At 45.9% G+C, this 14,303-nt stretch overlaps 1 protein-coding gene across 1 annotated transcript in view; it reads right to left on the reverse strand.

Moving 5' to 3' along the window:
* The window catches only part of LOC126458093 (peroxisome assembly factor 2), a 145,313-nt gene that overhangs the window by 63,358 nt on the left and 67,652 nt on the right, over positions 1-14,303 (reverse strand). Inside the window, exon 6 of the mRNA XM_050094915.1 lies at positions 3,146-3,292. Within this exon, the coding sequence (XP_049950872.1) occupies positions 3,146-3,292 (147 nt within the window). The remainder of the gene's footprint in view (positions 1-3,145; positions 3,293-14,303) is intronic.

Raw genomic sequence — 14,303 nt, forward strand, 5'->3', positions numbered from 1 at the left:
TTGCTCCACAACTGCTCACGCTAACCACGGGACCACGGCGCCCCTAAGCTCACATTCTCCTCGATGTTGCTTACCTTGCACATGGACTACTCAGTTTGTATATTTTGCTTATTTTTTTCATAGTTCCACACAATTTCTTCCTGTTTTCTCGATTGATCTGTGTTCAGTTTTTCAAGGCCTATCCACTGTGACAACTTAAAACTAAATCTGAGGGGGGTGTGATGGGGAGGTTCCCTTGTAAGCAGATTCAGACAGATGTAGGTTGCAGTACATACTTTGAGATTAAGAAGCTTGCACATGATAGGATAGCATAGAGAGCTGCATCAAACCAGTCTCTGGACTGAAGACGACAACAACAACAACAACAACAACACAACAACAACCACAGCACGTCTCAATAAAACTTTGTGGTCTTTAATGCTTATGATTTCATCTCACTAAAGATCAATAGACATATCTCAAACACTACTCAAGAGGACGTCGTTATCAGGAAAAAGAAAACTGACATTCTACGGATCAAGCAGGTAGGTTAGAAAATTTAAAAAGGGAAATGGATAGGTTAAAGTTAGATAAAGTGGGAATTAGTGAAGTTCGGTGGCAGAAGGAACAAGACTTTTGGTCAGGTGAATACAGGGTTATAAATACAAAGTCAAATAGGGGTAATGCAGGAGTAGATTTAATAATGAATAAAAAAATAGGAGTGCAGATAAGCTACTACAAACAGCATAGTAGGGAAGCCGTCTGGTAGAATTTTGCACAGAGCATAACTTAATCATAGCTAACACTTGGTTCAAGAATCATAAAAGAAGGTTGTATACATGGAAGAATCCCGGAGATACTAAAAGGTATCAGACAGATTATATAATGGTAAGACAGAGATTTAGGAACCAGGTTTTAAATTGTAAGACATTTCCAGGGGCAGATGTGGACTCTGACCACAATCTATTGGTTATGAACTGTAGATTAAAACTGAAGACACTGCAAAAAGGTGGGGATTTAAGGAGATGGGACCTGGATAAACTGACTAAACCAGAGTTGTACAGAGTTTCAGGGAGAGCATAAGGGAACAATTGACAGCAATGGGGGAAAGAAGTACAGTAGAAGGAGAATGGGTAGCTGTGAGGGGTGAAGTAGTGAAGGCAGCAGAGGATCAAGTAGGTAAAAAGACGAGGGCTAGTAGAACTCCTTGGGTAACAGAAGAAATATTGAATTTAATTGATGAAAGGGGAAAATATAAAAATGCACTAAATGAAGCAGGCAAAAAAGAATACAAACGTCTCAAAAATGAGATCGACAGGAAGTGCAAAATGGCTAAGCAGGGACGGCTAGAGGACAAATGTAAGGATGTAGAGGCTTATCTCACTAGGGGTAAGATAGATACTGCCTACAGGAAAATTAAAGAGACCTTTGGAGAAAGGACAACAACTTGTATGAATATCAAGAACTCAGACGGAAATCCAGTTCTAACCAAAGAAGAGAAAGCAGAAAGGTGGAAGGAGTATATAGAGGGTCTATATGAGGGTGATGTACTTGAGGACAATATTATGGAAAAGGAAGAGAATGTAGATGAAGATGAAATGGGAGATACGATACTGCGTGAAGAGCTTGACAGAGCACTGAAAGACCTAAGTCGAACTACTGACGGCCTTGGGAGAGCCAGTCCTGACCAAACTCTACCACCTGGTGAGCAAGATGTATGAGACAGGCAAAATACCCTCAGACTTCAAGAAGAATATAATAATTCCAATCCCAAAGAAAGCAGGTGTTGACAGATGTGAAAATTACCGAACTATCAGTTTAATAAGTCACAGCTGCAAAATACTAACACGAATTCTTTACAGACGATGGAAAAGCTGGTAGAAGCCTGCCTCGGAGAAGATCAGTTTGGATTTCGTAGAAATAATGGAGCACGTGAGGCAATACTGACCTTACGACTTATCTTAGAAGAAAGATTAAGGAAAGGCAAACGTACATTTCTAGCATTTGTAGACTTAGAGAAAGCTTTTGACAATGTTGACTGGAATACTCTTTTTCAAATTCTAAAGGTGGCAAGGGTAAAATACAAGGAGCAAAAGGCTATTTACAATTTGTACAGAAACCAGATGGCAGTTATAAGAGTGGAGGGGCATGAAAGGGAAGCAGTGGTTGGGAAGGGAGTGAGACAGGGTTGTAGCCTCTCCCCAATGTTATTCAATCTCTATATTGAGCAAGCAGTAAAGGAAACAAGAGAAAAATTCGGAGTAGGTATTAAAATCCATGGAGAAGAAATAAAAACTTTGAGGTTCGCCGATGACATTGCAATTCTGTCAGAGACAGCTAAGGACTTGGAAGAGCAGCTGAACGGAATGGACAGTGTCTTGAAAGGAGGATATAAGATGAAAATCAACAAAAGGAAAACGAGGATAGTGGAATGTAGCCGAATTAAGTCGGGTGATGCTGAGGGAATTAGGTTAGGAAATGAGACACTCAAAGTAGTAAAGGAGTTTTGCTATTTGGGGAGAAAAATAACTGATGATGGTCGACGTGGAGAAGATATAAAATGTAGACTGGCAATGGCAAGGGAAGCGTTTCTGAAGAAGAGAAATTTGTTAATATCGAGTATAGATTTAAGTGTCAGGAAGTTGTTTCTGAAAGTATTCGTATGGAGTGTAGCCATGTATGGAAGTGAAACATGGACGATAAATAGTTTGTACAGGAAGAGAATAGAAGCTTTCGAAATGGGGTGCTACATAAGAATGCTGAAGATTAGATGGGTAGATCGCATAACTAATGAGGAGGTATTGAATAGAATTGGGGAGAAGAGGAGTTTGTGGCACAACTTGACTAGAAGAAGGGTCCGGCTGGTAGGACATGTTCTGAGGCATCAAGGGATCACAAATTTAGCATTCGAGGGCAGCGTGGAGGGTAAAAATCGTAGAGGGAGACCAAGATATGAATACACTAAGCAGATTCAGAAGGATGTAGGTTGCAGTAGGTACTGGGAGATGAAGAAACTTGCACAGGATAGGGTAGCATGGAAAGCTGCATCAAACCAGTCGCAGGACTGAAGACCACAACAACAACAACATCTGAACACATAACTGTATTACTGCTGCAGTGATGGTAGTAATGTATATAAGGAACATAAATGTTGTAAGTTTCTTACCTTCTCTAACATTCATCTCACTTTGACCAACATACATATTGAGCAGTTCAGGTCCTTTCACGGAAAGGAAGTTAAGGCTGCATTCAGTGGCAATAGCTTTGGCAAGCAGGGTCTTGCCAGTTCCAGGTGGACCAAACAACAACAGTCCTGGCGACATAAAATAAAATGACAATGTTCGTATTTATTTCAAACTCTAACAGAATGCTTCTTTGACATTTCAGTGCTCTGAGTAAATCATTCTTAAATAGTTCACAGCCTTCATTGCTTACAGTCAACAATAAGGTTTGACAGTCTCCAGGTGCGACCTACTTGGGGAAAAAATTGCGTAACTAATGTCAACAACACAATCAGATGAAATAAACTAGAATATTTTGCTTGACCAAAAGGAAATGTATATGGACCACTGCCATTTTTCTTTATTTGATTTCCAGTTATTACGTCATCATTATATAACTATATATATAAATATGATACCTATGTAAAATACTAGGATTTAAATTAGACAGCTAATATTATACAATACATTTGCACACAGCACTGTTTTTATGCTGTTGGTTAATAACTTTTCAGTAAGACAGCACTTCTGCATCCACAACACCTATCAGTAGCACACAGTTTGTTGAACACAAACAGGATCTTTAATCATCTATAATAACTGTATTGGTTGTGATGACGAGTACTGAAGCCAGGAAAAGTTTTTCATGTCACCATCCTATGATGAACCTTTCAATTTACCACACATGATTTTCACTGATGTCACAAAAACTCATCAGCTAAAACTTATCTGAACTCTTTCACTTATCTCCCTTTCATGTTGTGAAGTTTTCATGTTCTGTTTAGCTAAACTGGATATTGTTAGAGCTCACACAGGGAAAAAAATTACCCATAGTGAAGAATTTATTTGTCACTTTTGCCCTTCATTCTCATTATCATTAGAGGTCTGTATTTAAGTCCTCACTTGGCCCCAGGATTTTGTCTCTCGCCTATTTCTTCTTTCACGTCTAGCAGTGGTTTGTTAATGCGAAAAATGCAAAGTCTCATTATCAGTTTGAGTACATGTTAAGTTGTAGTTCCCCTATAGTTAGCTGGGTAAACAAGTTCAAAAGTCAAGAGGAGGGCAACGCCATACCAACTTCAATATGATTATGCTTAATAAAATGCTGTTGGGTTCAAATCAAGTCACCCCACATGGCATTGTGGGACTGAATGCTAACTATTAATGCCATTTTCTAAGAAAGGAAAAAAAAGTGAATTAAGTTCATTTGCATTACAATTAACTATGTTTCCTACTTGAATTCAGAAAACCCATTTGAATGCTGAAATGCATTAGAAAAGATTCTGTAACTTAGCTTGAATCTGGATTTCTTGAGAATTTTGATAGTGTTACAGTTGTGTGCTTATAAGAAGGTAGGCGGTGGGGCGATGCGCAACGACAAGGAGCAGTGTACCACATGATGATCCAGCCAATAGTGTCATTCTGCCGCATCTGCCTGTAGCATGCACTTCGGGATGTGTGTAGAATATTTAGCAATGATTTTATGTCAGTTGAGGTACGATTAGGCTACTTAGCCTCAATGGCTGACGTGTGGGACAGAGACAGATAGCACACTGGTGGTGATATAAAGCATTCTCTGTATCTCTCTATGCAGAACACATCATCACACATCATACAGTTGCCTTCTAATGTGCAGACCACTATAACAACTGAATAAAGGGAAACAAGCTTTGTTTTCTTTGCTTTATATTTTGTAGTTGGTATAAAATAACATAATTTAGAGTACTTCAGGGTGCCACACTCTTTCTTCCATATTAGTTTTTGTTTAGCAGTCTGATCAAATCATTCAAAGTATAATTACAGAATCCCTGCACTAAGAGAAGGACTCTAAGAGAAGGACTCCAAGAGAAGGACTCCAAGAGGAGGACTCCAAGAGGAGGACTCCAAGAGAAGGACTCCAACTGAGTTCCATATTACCACTCTTTCATGGTTATTATACATATTTAGTGCAGCACAACATATATCATTGTACATTGTTAGAAATCTCATTTACAGACTGCAAAACTAGTTAAAAGTTTATCTTTTACCTTTTCATCAGTAGACATTTCTAAGGATTGTGGCCAATATCAGAATTTGGTGAGCAAATTGCCTGCTGTCTAAAAATAGCTAGAATCCACTTTGATAACAGACAACTAGCTTCCTACAGTCACAAGTGATGGAATTGCAGACTTTTCTCCAATTGTTGTGAGCACAACTCCTAGCTTGTCACTTTTTCCTCACCCTGTGGTGTCCACAGAGCACAGACAATCTGACACCAAATTGTTAGTTAAGGGTGGTGATGGCGAGAGATTAATGCATATAGGGAGGAACAGATGAATAAAAGAGGACAGGAAATGAATAGTACTGTCAAAACTATGTTATAGCACAGAATATAATGTGACTTGAAGAGTGAGACAAAGGTTCATCTTCCAGCACATTGCCCAGTATTGGAAGTACCAGTATAATGCCAGTGAAAGAGCCCTTCAAGAATACAGCACTCAGGACAAGAAATAAGATCAGTATGTATCTCTGTCTAGAGTTCTCCTCTGGTGTATAAAGGTGGCTATTCAGCCGCCTACTGAATGTATTGAGTCCTGCCAGGGTGAAATGGTTAGATGTGAAAGTAGTTTTGGGTGTATGCAACGGTGGAATGGTTAGATGTGGAAGTAGCTTTGGGTGTGACCCAAGGAAACATTATAAACCTTTACTGTTGGCAACATCCATAAATGATCTGGTGGATGATGCTGGGAACTCCAAAGGCTGTTTCCAGATTCTGCTGCTGCTGTACACAAGGAGATGGCTGCAGTGTATGTATGGTGCCTGATGACCCAGCACACACAGCATTGGCCTGAAGGTTGCCGTCCCACCAGATGCCTCCAGCTGACGCAGGTCAATATTACTGCGACATACCCTCCAGTAATGAGGGTGCCAAAATCACCAGACACAGTCAGCACTGTCTCATATCTGTGAAGCCATGTGACAATTCTTCTCAGAGAATAGGAGAATCTCTTACATTACTTCCATGAAGAATCTTTTCTCGGTTGTTCATGTTTTCTTGTTTGCTTGCTAGTAAAAATAAACTTCTAGTGTTAAATGTTACCTAGGTACCTTCTTGTTTTCTGTGTGCACCATTCCATAACAGGATACTTTAGTTGGCAACGAGGATCAACTCTTCCAACACTCTTGGGCACCTCAGGCCCCACAGGTCCAAGACCATCAGCATTGGCCCCCAGTCCCCAATCTCTTGGCCTCTCACTCACTCACATCCTGCACTGTCCCCACAGGCTCCTCCATCACATCACTCACTGCTGTGGCCCTACAGTTCCGATGTCACCAACTACAGCATCCACAGTTCCTGTTGCTCCTGCCATGGCGGCCCAGATGCCTCTCAATGTGGCTCCTCTGCCTGCCCATGCATCGCCTCCACCTATCGATGTGGTACCTCCACCTGTTCTGGCGCCCACCAATGTGGCACCTCCATCCACTCTGGCACCTACCGACACAGAATCACCCATTCTGAATAAAGTAGTAACTCTGCCTGCTTCAGCGGCTCCCAGTGCCGCGCATCTACAGGCGTGGCACCTCTGCAAAGTACGGCGCCTTCATATGGCATGGCACGTCCACATGGCGTGGCATCTCCACACGGCGTGGCACCTCCACACGGCGCGGCACCTCCAAATGGAGTGGCATTTCCACATGGTGCGGCACCTCCACACGGTGTGGCACCTCCATACGGAGCGTGCGGCACTTCTGCACAGCATGGTGCCTCTGAACCTCACAGCACCTCTACATGGCATGGCATCTCTATTGGGTGCAATGCCTGCACCTCTGCTTGACATGCCACCTCAGCTGCTGCTGCTTTGTACCACTAACTCCAGCACTGCAGCTGGCCCAGTGGATGTAACTCTCCATCCAACCTGTTCCTGACCTTCCAAGCTCTTGACACCTGTCCATTCCATGCTCTTCCTTGCTCTACTGACACCATGGCTCAGTTTTTTTCTGTTTCCACAACCCTGGACCTGTCTCTTAATGACAAGTCCTCTGTTGCTCCGCCTTTGGTAGGGCCCCGCCTAGCACCATCCTCTACCGGTTGCCACCCTCAGTCGTCCTTCCTCGCGCCTCTCACTGGTGGCCTCATGGAATTCCCTGTGCCTTCTGTATGTCACTCATGAAAGTTTTGCTTCCTGCCTGTTGCCTATGTTCCACCCATGTCCTTGGCTCTCCACTTCTACCCTCAGATGTCTGCTTTCTCTCATGCACCAGGTTTTCCTTTTGTTTGGAGCAAAGTAGCAAGTTTAAATCAGAGGCGATGTCAATTACATGATGCTCTTAGATGCTGATTTCTTGACTTGCACTGTCAATGGAGAACCATTGGGAGCCCTACGTACATTGAGAACATTCTTTACAAAGGACTACTCACAGGAATCAGTTGTTCGCGAAGCAGCAGCTACAAATCAGAGTGTATGTGACACACTTTTGGGGGGTTTGTTTAAGTTAAACAACTCAGTAGAGAGTTATGTGCAGTGTAGCACATGGAAAACATCTGATCATCTGTATCTGTTACGAAGGCAAATATAGATGCGTGTAGGCTGGAAAAAAAAAAAGGTAAACCTAACTGTAGAGGGATGTTGGACGAGAATGGGCTGTCAGGACGCGCCATATTAAAACTCGTCAGAGTTTCCCAACTGATTAATTATTTCCAGTTAAAGTGCCCCCGTTACTCTCGGTCTGCATCACCGGGTCCCACAATGCTGAGGACACCACTTCGCTGTCTGTGAAACAGCTTGGTGCGGAATCACTGCCTCAGCGACCCTACTGTGTGTAGGCCTTGTATGGCCACAGAGTTGTGACGACATCAGGCAGTCGGCTCAGCAGTCTCAATCTGCGGCCCTCGCCTGGGGATGCCTCTGACGTGTGTTGGGAGCCAACAAGACTGCCAGCAGTAATGAGCCGTGGCGTGGCCCACCGCTGGCTGGCTGCAGACCCCGTGTTGGCCTCAAAGGGTCAAATTAGCGACCTACTGTGGACTGGAATGCTGGCGCTGCGTGTAGCCGGTGGTGTGACACGCCCCGCCAACCAGGTGAGCTGTCACACTTGAAAGCCTTGTTAGTGAATCGGCGCCTATTTATACGCGGCTGTGCGCCTCTGTTTTTCTAATGCACCGCTCTGAGTCATGTAATCATAAAACCTGGGTTGGGCCAGTGGGCCCCTTCTGCCTGTAGCTCACACCATGCAAACCGCTGTGTTTACTCTTTTCAGCGGATCTACTGCCCTGTGGCGTCCATTCTACTTCGCAACCACTGGTATCATAACTTACTGTCAACAGGCCTGCGGCTGGCTGTAGCTTGTGCACTCTGAAACACTGCACCTGAAGCTAACCTTTTCCCCAACTTAAATGGTGGTGCCGCTACATTATTTCCCCCCTTCAGAAAGATCCAGTCTCCGGGTCAACCTCTAACCACTCTTAAGCTTGTTTGGGTCGGCACATACTTATGATATCTTTACTACTACTGTTAGGGAACTTAGATGTGGTCTAGGCCTCTTAAACACATGACATGAGACAAATCGTAAAAATTCCTTACTGGATGACCACTTCACTTAATGCTCAATCAACCCCTTACCTACCCGTCTTACGCCCTCAGTATCCAATCCACTGGGATTTGGACTACCGTCGGTTCCCTCTTGGAATTGGCTCTACACCTGATCAGAATAAAAACAACACCCAACAAAGTTAAGGCTGCGATGGCACTTGGTACTGAGGTGCTCAAAACAATCGACATGCTGCAGTAGCTGTTCGGCTGATATGCGCTCCTCTTGCTCTGAAATGAACTAGTTTACGGATCTCAACAGACCTGACTCCAGAGTTTGATTTAACAAGCTTAGATTCTGCCTTGGCAGTACAGCTGTGGCTGTGTACCATTCAATTGAGTGACTCCTGAAGTTGACGCTGGTAGATGGAAGGTTGGTGCTATTATGTTACACGCAGTTCCATTGATTAAAATTCCACTCCCCTCAAGCTCTATACGTTTTGCTTTGGCAAATACTCCCTGATCAAAACAACTTGCCATTACTATTAATTTTTCGTAGGTGGAGAAGATCCAGTGCATCCCGACCTGTTGCAAGCTCAATTTTGGCTCCATGATGTGCCTTGGACAGTCTATTTCTTCCCTCCTGGCTAAGAATAACTGCACCGTGCGTGTGTACACATTGGTGCTTATCACCCTGGCAGGACATACCGTTACCTTCCCTCTATGGCAGCACCGTAATACCTTCCTTGTCATCTCGGCGTACCGGCTGTTAACTGCCGAGATCAGTAATACCTCCTCAGTTTTTTACTTCTACCAACTTGCTCAATGCTCCCCTTTTTAGTGACCTGAGAACAGTGATCACCATCACCACTCCTCCCTCTTCAAAAAGACTGCTGTCCCTAGCAGGCTCACAATACTCGAAAGTACGTACAACATATAAAACTACAATGCCTAATTAATCAACAAAAAACCCAATGATACCTAACAAGAAAATAAAAACTACAAATACGCTACTACTTTCTGGATCACAAAGCATACGGTACATCATGCTGTACTCTATCTTTCTGGTTTTTTTCTGCGCTGAACACCTCTCTTCACTCTCTCTTTCTTCCTCTCCCCTTCCTGTGACATACCTGGAATCACATCTGGACAACCCTTAAATGGCCGCAACTGTCCTATGTGTACTATCATTGTTCTAGTTGGCAGCTGAAGCTTAAAATTAACAGGGGGTATGGTTTCAACTGCTTGGTATGTGTTATAACCTTTAATCACCAATAATTGTGTGGATATTCAAACACACTCACTTAGAAACAATAGCTCGTCACATGATAACAACTTAGTATCTCTTATTCGACTGCCGTGCCGTGACATGCGGCCGGCGCCGTTCGTAGCTAGGTGACGCTCCCGCGCTCAGCCGAGTTGCGGAGCGCCTCTATCGCCGTTTGCGCGTACTGTCGTGGCGGCACTGTTAAATGTCATGGCACTGTCACAACACTTTTCCCCCCTTGAAAAAAAAAAACACTCACTTCCTTGGTGACATGGACAGTGCGGAGACATCCATGGCCTCTTGTGAGGCCCTGAGGAGATCCCGCGGAGAGACACGAGAGTATGGTCGAAAATGTCCAGGATGGAAGCTCGTGCATGGAACGTGCCTCCTGGTGTCGTGGACCTGGGGGTGTGCTCTAGCGAGATGGGTCCCGGAGAAGGCGGCGTCGCAACTGGGGCCGGTTCCGGCGTACTCGGAAGCGGTAGCGATGTCGGCTGCATCAACGAGTACGGTAGATCGGCAGCAGCGACAGGACTGGCTTCTCGGGCTGGTGGAGGCAAAGGAAGGGGCGGTGGCACCGGCGTGGCCACCACTCGTGGGCGCATCTGGTCGTAATGGCGAACAACCATGCCGTCGTCCGTACGTATTTCACAAAGCCGGCGGCCGCGAAGAGCCTTAACCACCCCTGGAATCCATTTAGGGCGAGATCCATACCCTCGTGCCCACACGTCGGCACCCACTGAGTATTTTCCCGCACTAGGGGACACAGCACAAGGCCTGACAGGGTGAAGCAGGTGCAGTAGAGTGTGTGGTTGGCGCCCATGCAAGAGTTCAGCAGGGCCGCGATCACCCAGAGGCGTGAAGCGATAAGAACTCAGAAATTGCAGCAGAGCGTCATCTGTGGAAAAATCACTAAGGAATTTTTTCATCTGGCTTTTCAAAGTGCGGACAAGGCGCTCGACCTCCCCATTCGATTGCGGATGGAAGGGCGGTGCTGTAACACGATGAATCCCTTGTCCAATACAAAAATCACAGAAGGCCTGCGAAGACAACTGAGGGCCACTGTCCATGACAATCGTGGATGGAAGACCTTCTAGCGCAAAGATTTTGGACAAAGCCAGTGTCGTCGCCGCAGTGGTGGGCGACGGACATCGAACAACAAACGGAAACTTCGAGAAGGCGTCAATCAACAGTAGCCAATAAGTACCGAGGAAGGGGCCGGCAAAGTCAGCGTGCACCCGTTCCCATGGCTGCGCCGGATCAGGCCACGGAGAGGGCATTGTACGAGGTGCAGCCAGTTGTTGAGCACACTGACCACACGCAGCAACCATGTGGGCGATGTCCAAATCAATACCGGGCCAATAAACGTGCCTGCGGGCCAGGGACTTAGTCTGAGAAATACCCCAATGGCCTTCATGCAACAGTTTGAGAACATCTTTGCGAAGAGAGGCTGGCACCACGACCCGTGGAGATGTGCCATCCGTGGCCAGAAGAACACCACCATCATGAACAGACAGACGAAGGTGCAAGGCATGGTAGTTGCGAAGGGGATCCGATGCCTGATCCTTGGTCCTGTCCGGCCAACCCCACTGAACAAAACCGATCACCTGACCAGGACCGGGTCCCGTGCAGTAGCCGACGCGACCTGCGAACCTGTAAGTGGAAAACCCTCGACCACACGATGTTCTTCCTCATCAATGTGGAAACAGAGTAGTTCATCACGATCGAAAACCGGGTCGGGGCCCATCGGCAATCGCGACAATGCATCAGCGTTGGCGTGCTGGGCCGTGGGGCGATAGTGAATCTCATAGTGAAAACGAGACAAGTATAAGGCCCAACGTTGCAGGCGGTGAGCTACCTTATCCGGAAGCGACGCCGATGGGCTGAACAGAAAGACCAGCGGCTTGTGGTTGGTGATGAGGTGAAACTTAAAACCATACAAAAAAACGCTGAACTTTTCTAGAGCATAAATGATAGCGAGCGCCTCCTTTTCGATTTGAGAGTAATGCTGTTGCGCATCGTTGAGGGTCTTGGAAGCATAGGCGATGGGTCGTTCCGACCCACCCTCATACCGATGGGCGAGAACAGCCCCTAGGCCATACTGTGACGCGTCAGTCGCCAGAACCAAGTGCTGACACGGACGGAATGTGGCATGACAAGGCGCCAACTGCAAATGAGCCTTCAAGCGGACAAAAGCCTGCTCACACTCGTCGGACCAACAGAAAGGGACGTTTTTGCGTAACAGCTGATGCAGAGGATGAGCTACTGCCGCTGCGGATGGAATGAATTTGTGATAATAAGCAATCTTGCCTAGAAACGCCTGAAGTTCTTTGACCGTAGACGGCCGGGGTAGAGCGTTAATGGCCGCAACGTGCTGACGTAGAGGACGTATACCCTCACGGGACAAGTGGAAACCTAGATACACAATGGAGGGTTGGAAGAACTGTGACTTGTCCAGATTGCACCTCAACCCAGCCGAATGCAAAACCCGAAACAGTGAACACAAATTGCGAAGCTGCTCCTCAGTGGACGCCCCCGTGACAACAATGTCATCCAGATAGTTTATGCAGCCAGGAACGGAAGCCGTGAGCTGTTCCAAAAACCGCTGAAAAATGGCCGGCGCACTAGCGACGCCAAATGGTAACCGCTGGTACTGATACAACCCACAAGGAGTGTTGATGATGAGAAATTCCTTGGAAGAAGCATCCAACGGCAACTGATGGTACGCCTCCGATAAATCTAGTTTGGAAAAGAACTGGCCCCCAGCGAGCTTGGTAAATAACTCCTCAGGATGGGGAAGAGGATAAGTGTCAATGAGGCTCTGAGTGTTGACAGTGGCTTTAAAATCACCACACAATCGCAGACTCCCATTTGGTTTAGAAACCACCACGATTGACGATGCCCATTCGCTGGAGGTAACAGGAAGGAGAATCCCTGAAGCTGTTAACCTGTCTATCTCAGCCTTGACAGGTGCACGCAACGCCACCGGAATAGGGCGTGCCCGGAAAAACTTAGGGCGAACTGTAAGTTTAAGAGTAATGTGGGCTTCAAAATCCTTGGCACAACCCAGACCAGCAGAGAACACGGACGAAAATTCAGAACACAATCCATCCAGCTGTTGATACGGAGTATCCTCAGGTATGAGGTGCACATCATTATCAATGGAGAACCCGAACAACTGGAAAGCATCATAACTGAACAGGTTTTCAGTGCCCGCATGATCCACCACATAAAACGTGAGGGGCCTAACAACAGACTTGTAGGCAGTGGAAGCATCAAACTGGCCAATGATAGGAATTTTATGTTTATTATAAGTTCTCAGATTTCGTGTAACTGGAGACAAGGGAGAGGAGCCCAACTCCAAATACATGCGAGAATTAATGAGAGTTACTGCAGAGCCAGTGTCCACTTGCATGCGAATGTCTTTATCCAGAACACGAACAGTAACAAACAACTTATTTGGTTGAGAAAGCACACAGTTAACATCTATGTCTGATGCCTCGTCCTCGTCGACAGGATTTTTAGGGGACTGACACACAGAAGCAATGTGGCCTTCTTTCCTACATGAATTACACTTGGCTCAATGTTTTGGACACGCGGCCCTGTCATGCTGGACGAAACAACGTGGACACAAAGGAAGTGCGGAATGAACCTGCTTCTGTGGTTGCTGTTTTCGCTGCGAGCGTTGCGGCCTAACGCGACGTTGTTTACACGAGTGAACCGCCGCCACATCTTCGTTCTCCTGTGAAACAGGCAAATTGTCCGTGTCGAAAGTCGACTGTACAGCGCCTACATCACACCACGCGTCTATTTGCGCGACAGCAGCGTGAGACACTTCAAAGGATTGAGCGATGCTTAGAACTTCCGACAACGACGGGTTTGGCAGTTGTAGGGCACGTTGCCGAACTTCTTTATCAGGAGCAAGCTGTAGAATAGCATCCCTAACCATTGAATCAGCATAAGACTAATGATGAGTGTCCATGACAAACTGACATTTCCTATTCAGACCATGTAGTTCCGCCGCCCAAGCCCAGTAAGATTGATGGGGCTGTTTACGACACCGGTAGAACACCACGCTGGCGGCAACGACGTGGGTGTTTTTTTGGTAACAGTTAGACAAAAAGTCACACACTTCTTGGAAGGACAGAGAGGCAGGTTCCCGCAGAGGGGCTAACTGAGATAGCAGCTGATACATCCGTGGGGAAATCCAAGATAGAAATAACAACTTACACATAGGAGTGTCGACAACGCCGAAAGCCAAGAAGTGTTGCCGCAAACGCTTCTCATAATCCTCCCAGTCTTCAGCGGCCTCGTCATAAGGAGGGAATG

This window comes from Schistocerca serialis, chromosome 2 (assembly GCF_023864345.2).
Source record: "Schistocerca serialis cubense isolate TAMUIC-IGC-003099 chromosome 2, iqSchSeri2.2, whole genome shotgun sequence".
In the NCBI taxonomy this organism is placed as follows: Eukaryota; Metazoa; Arthropoda; class Insecta; order Orthoptera; family Acrididae; genus Schistocerca; species Schistocerca serialis.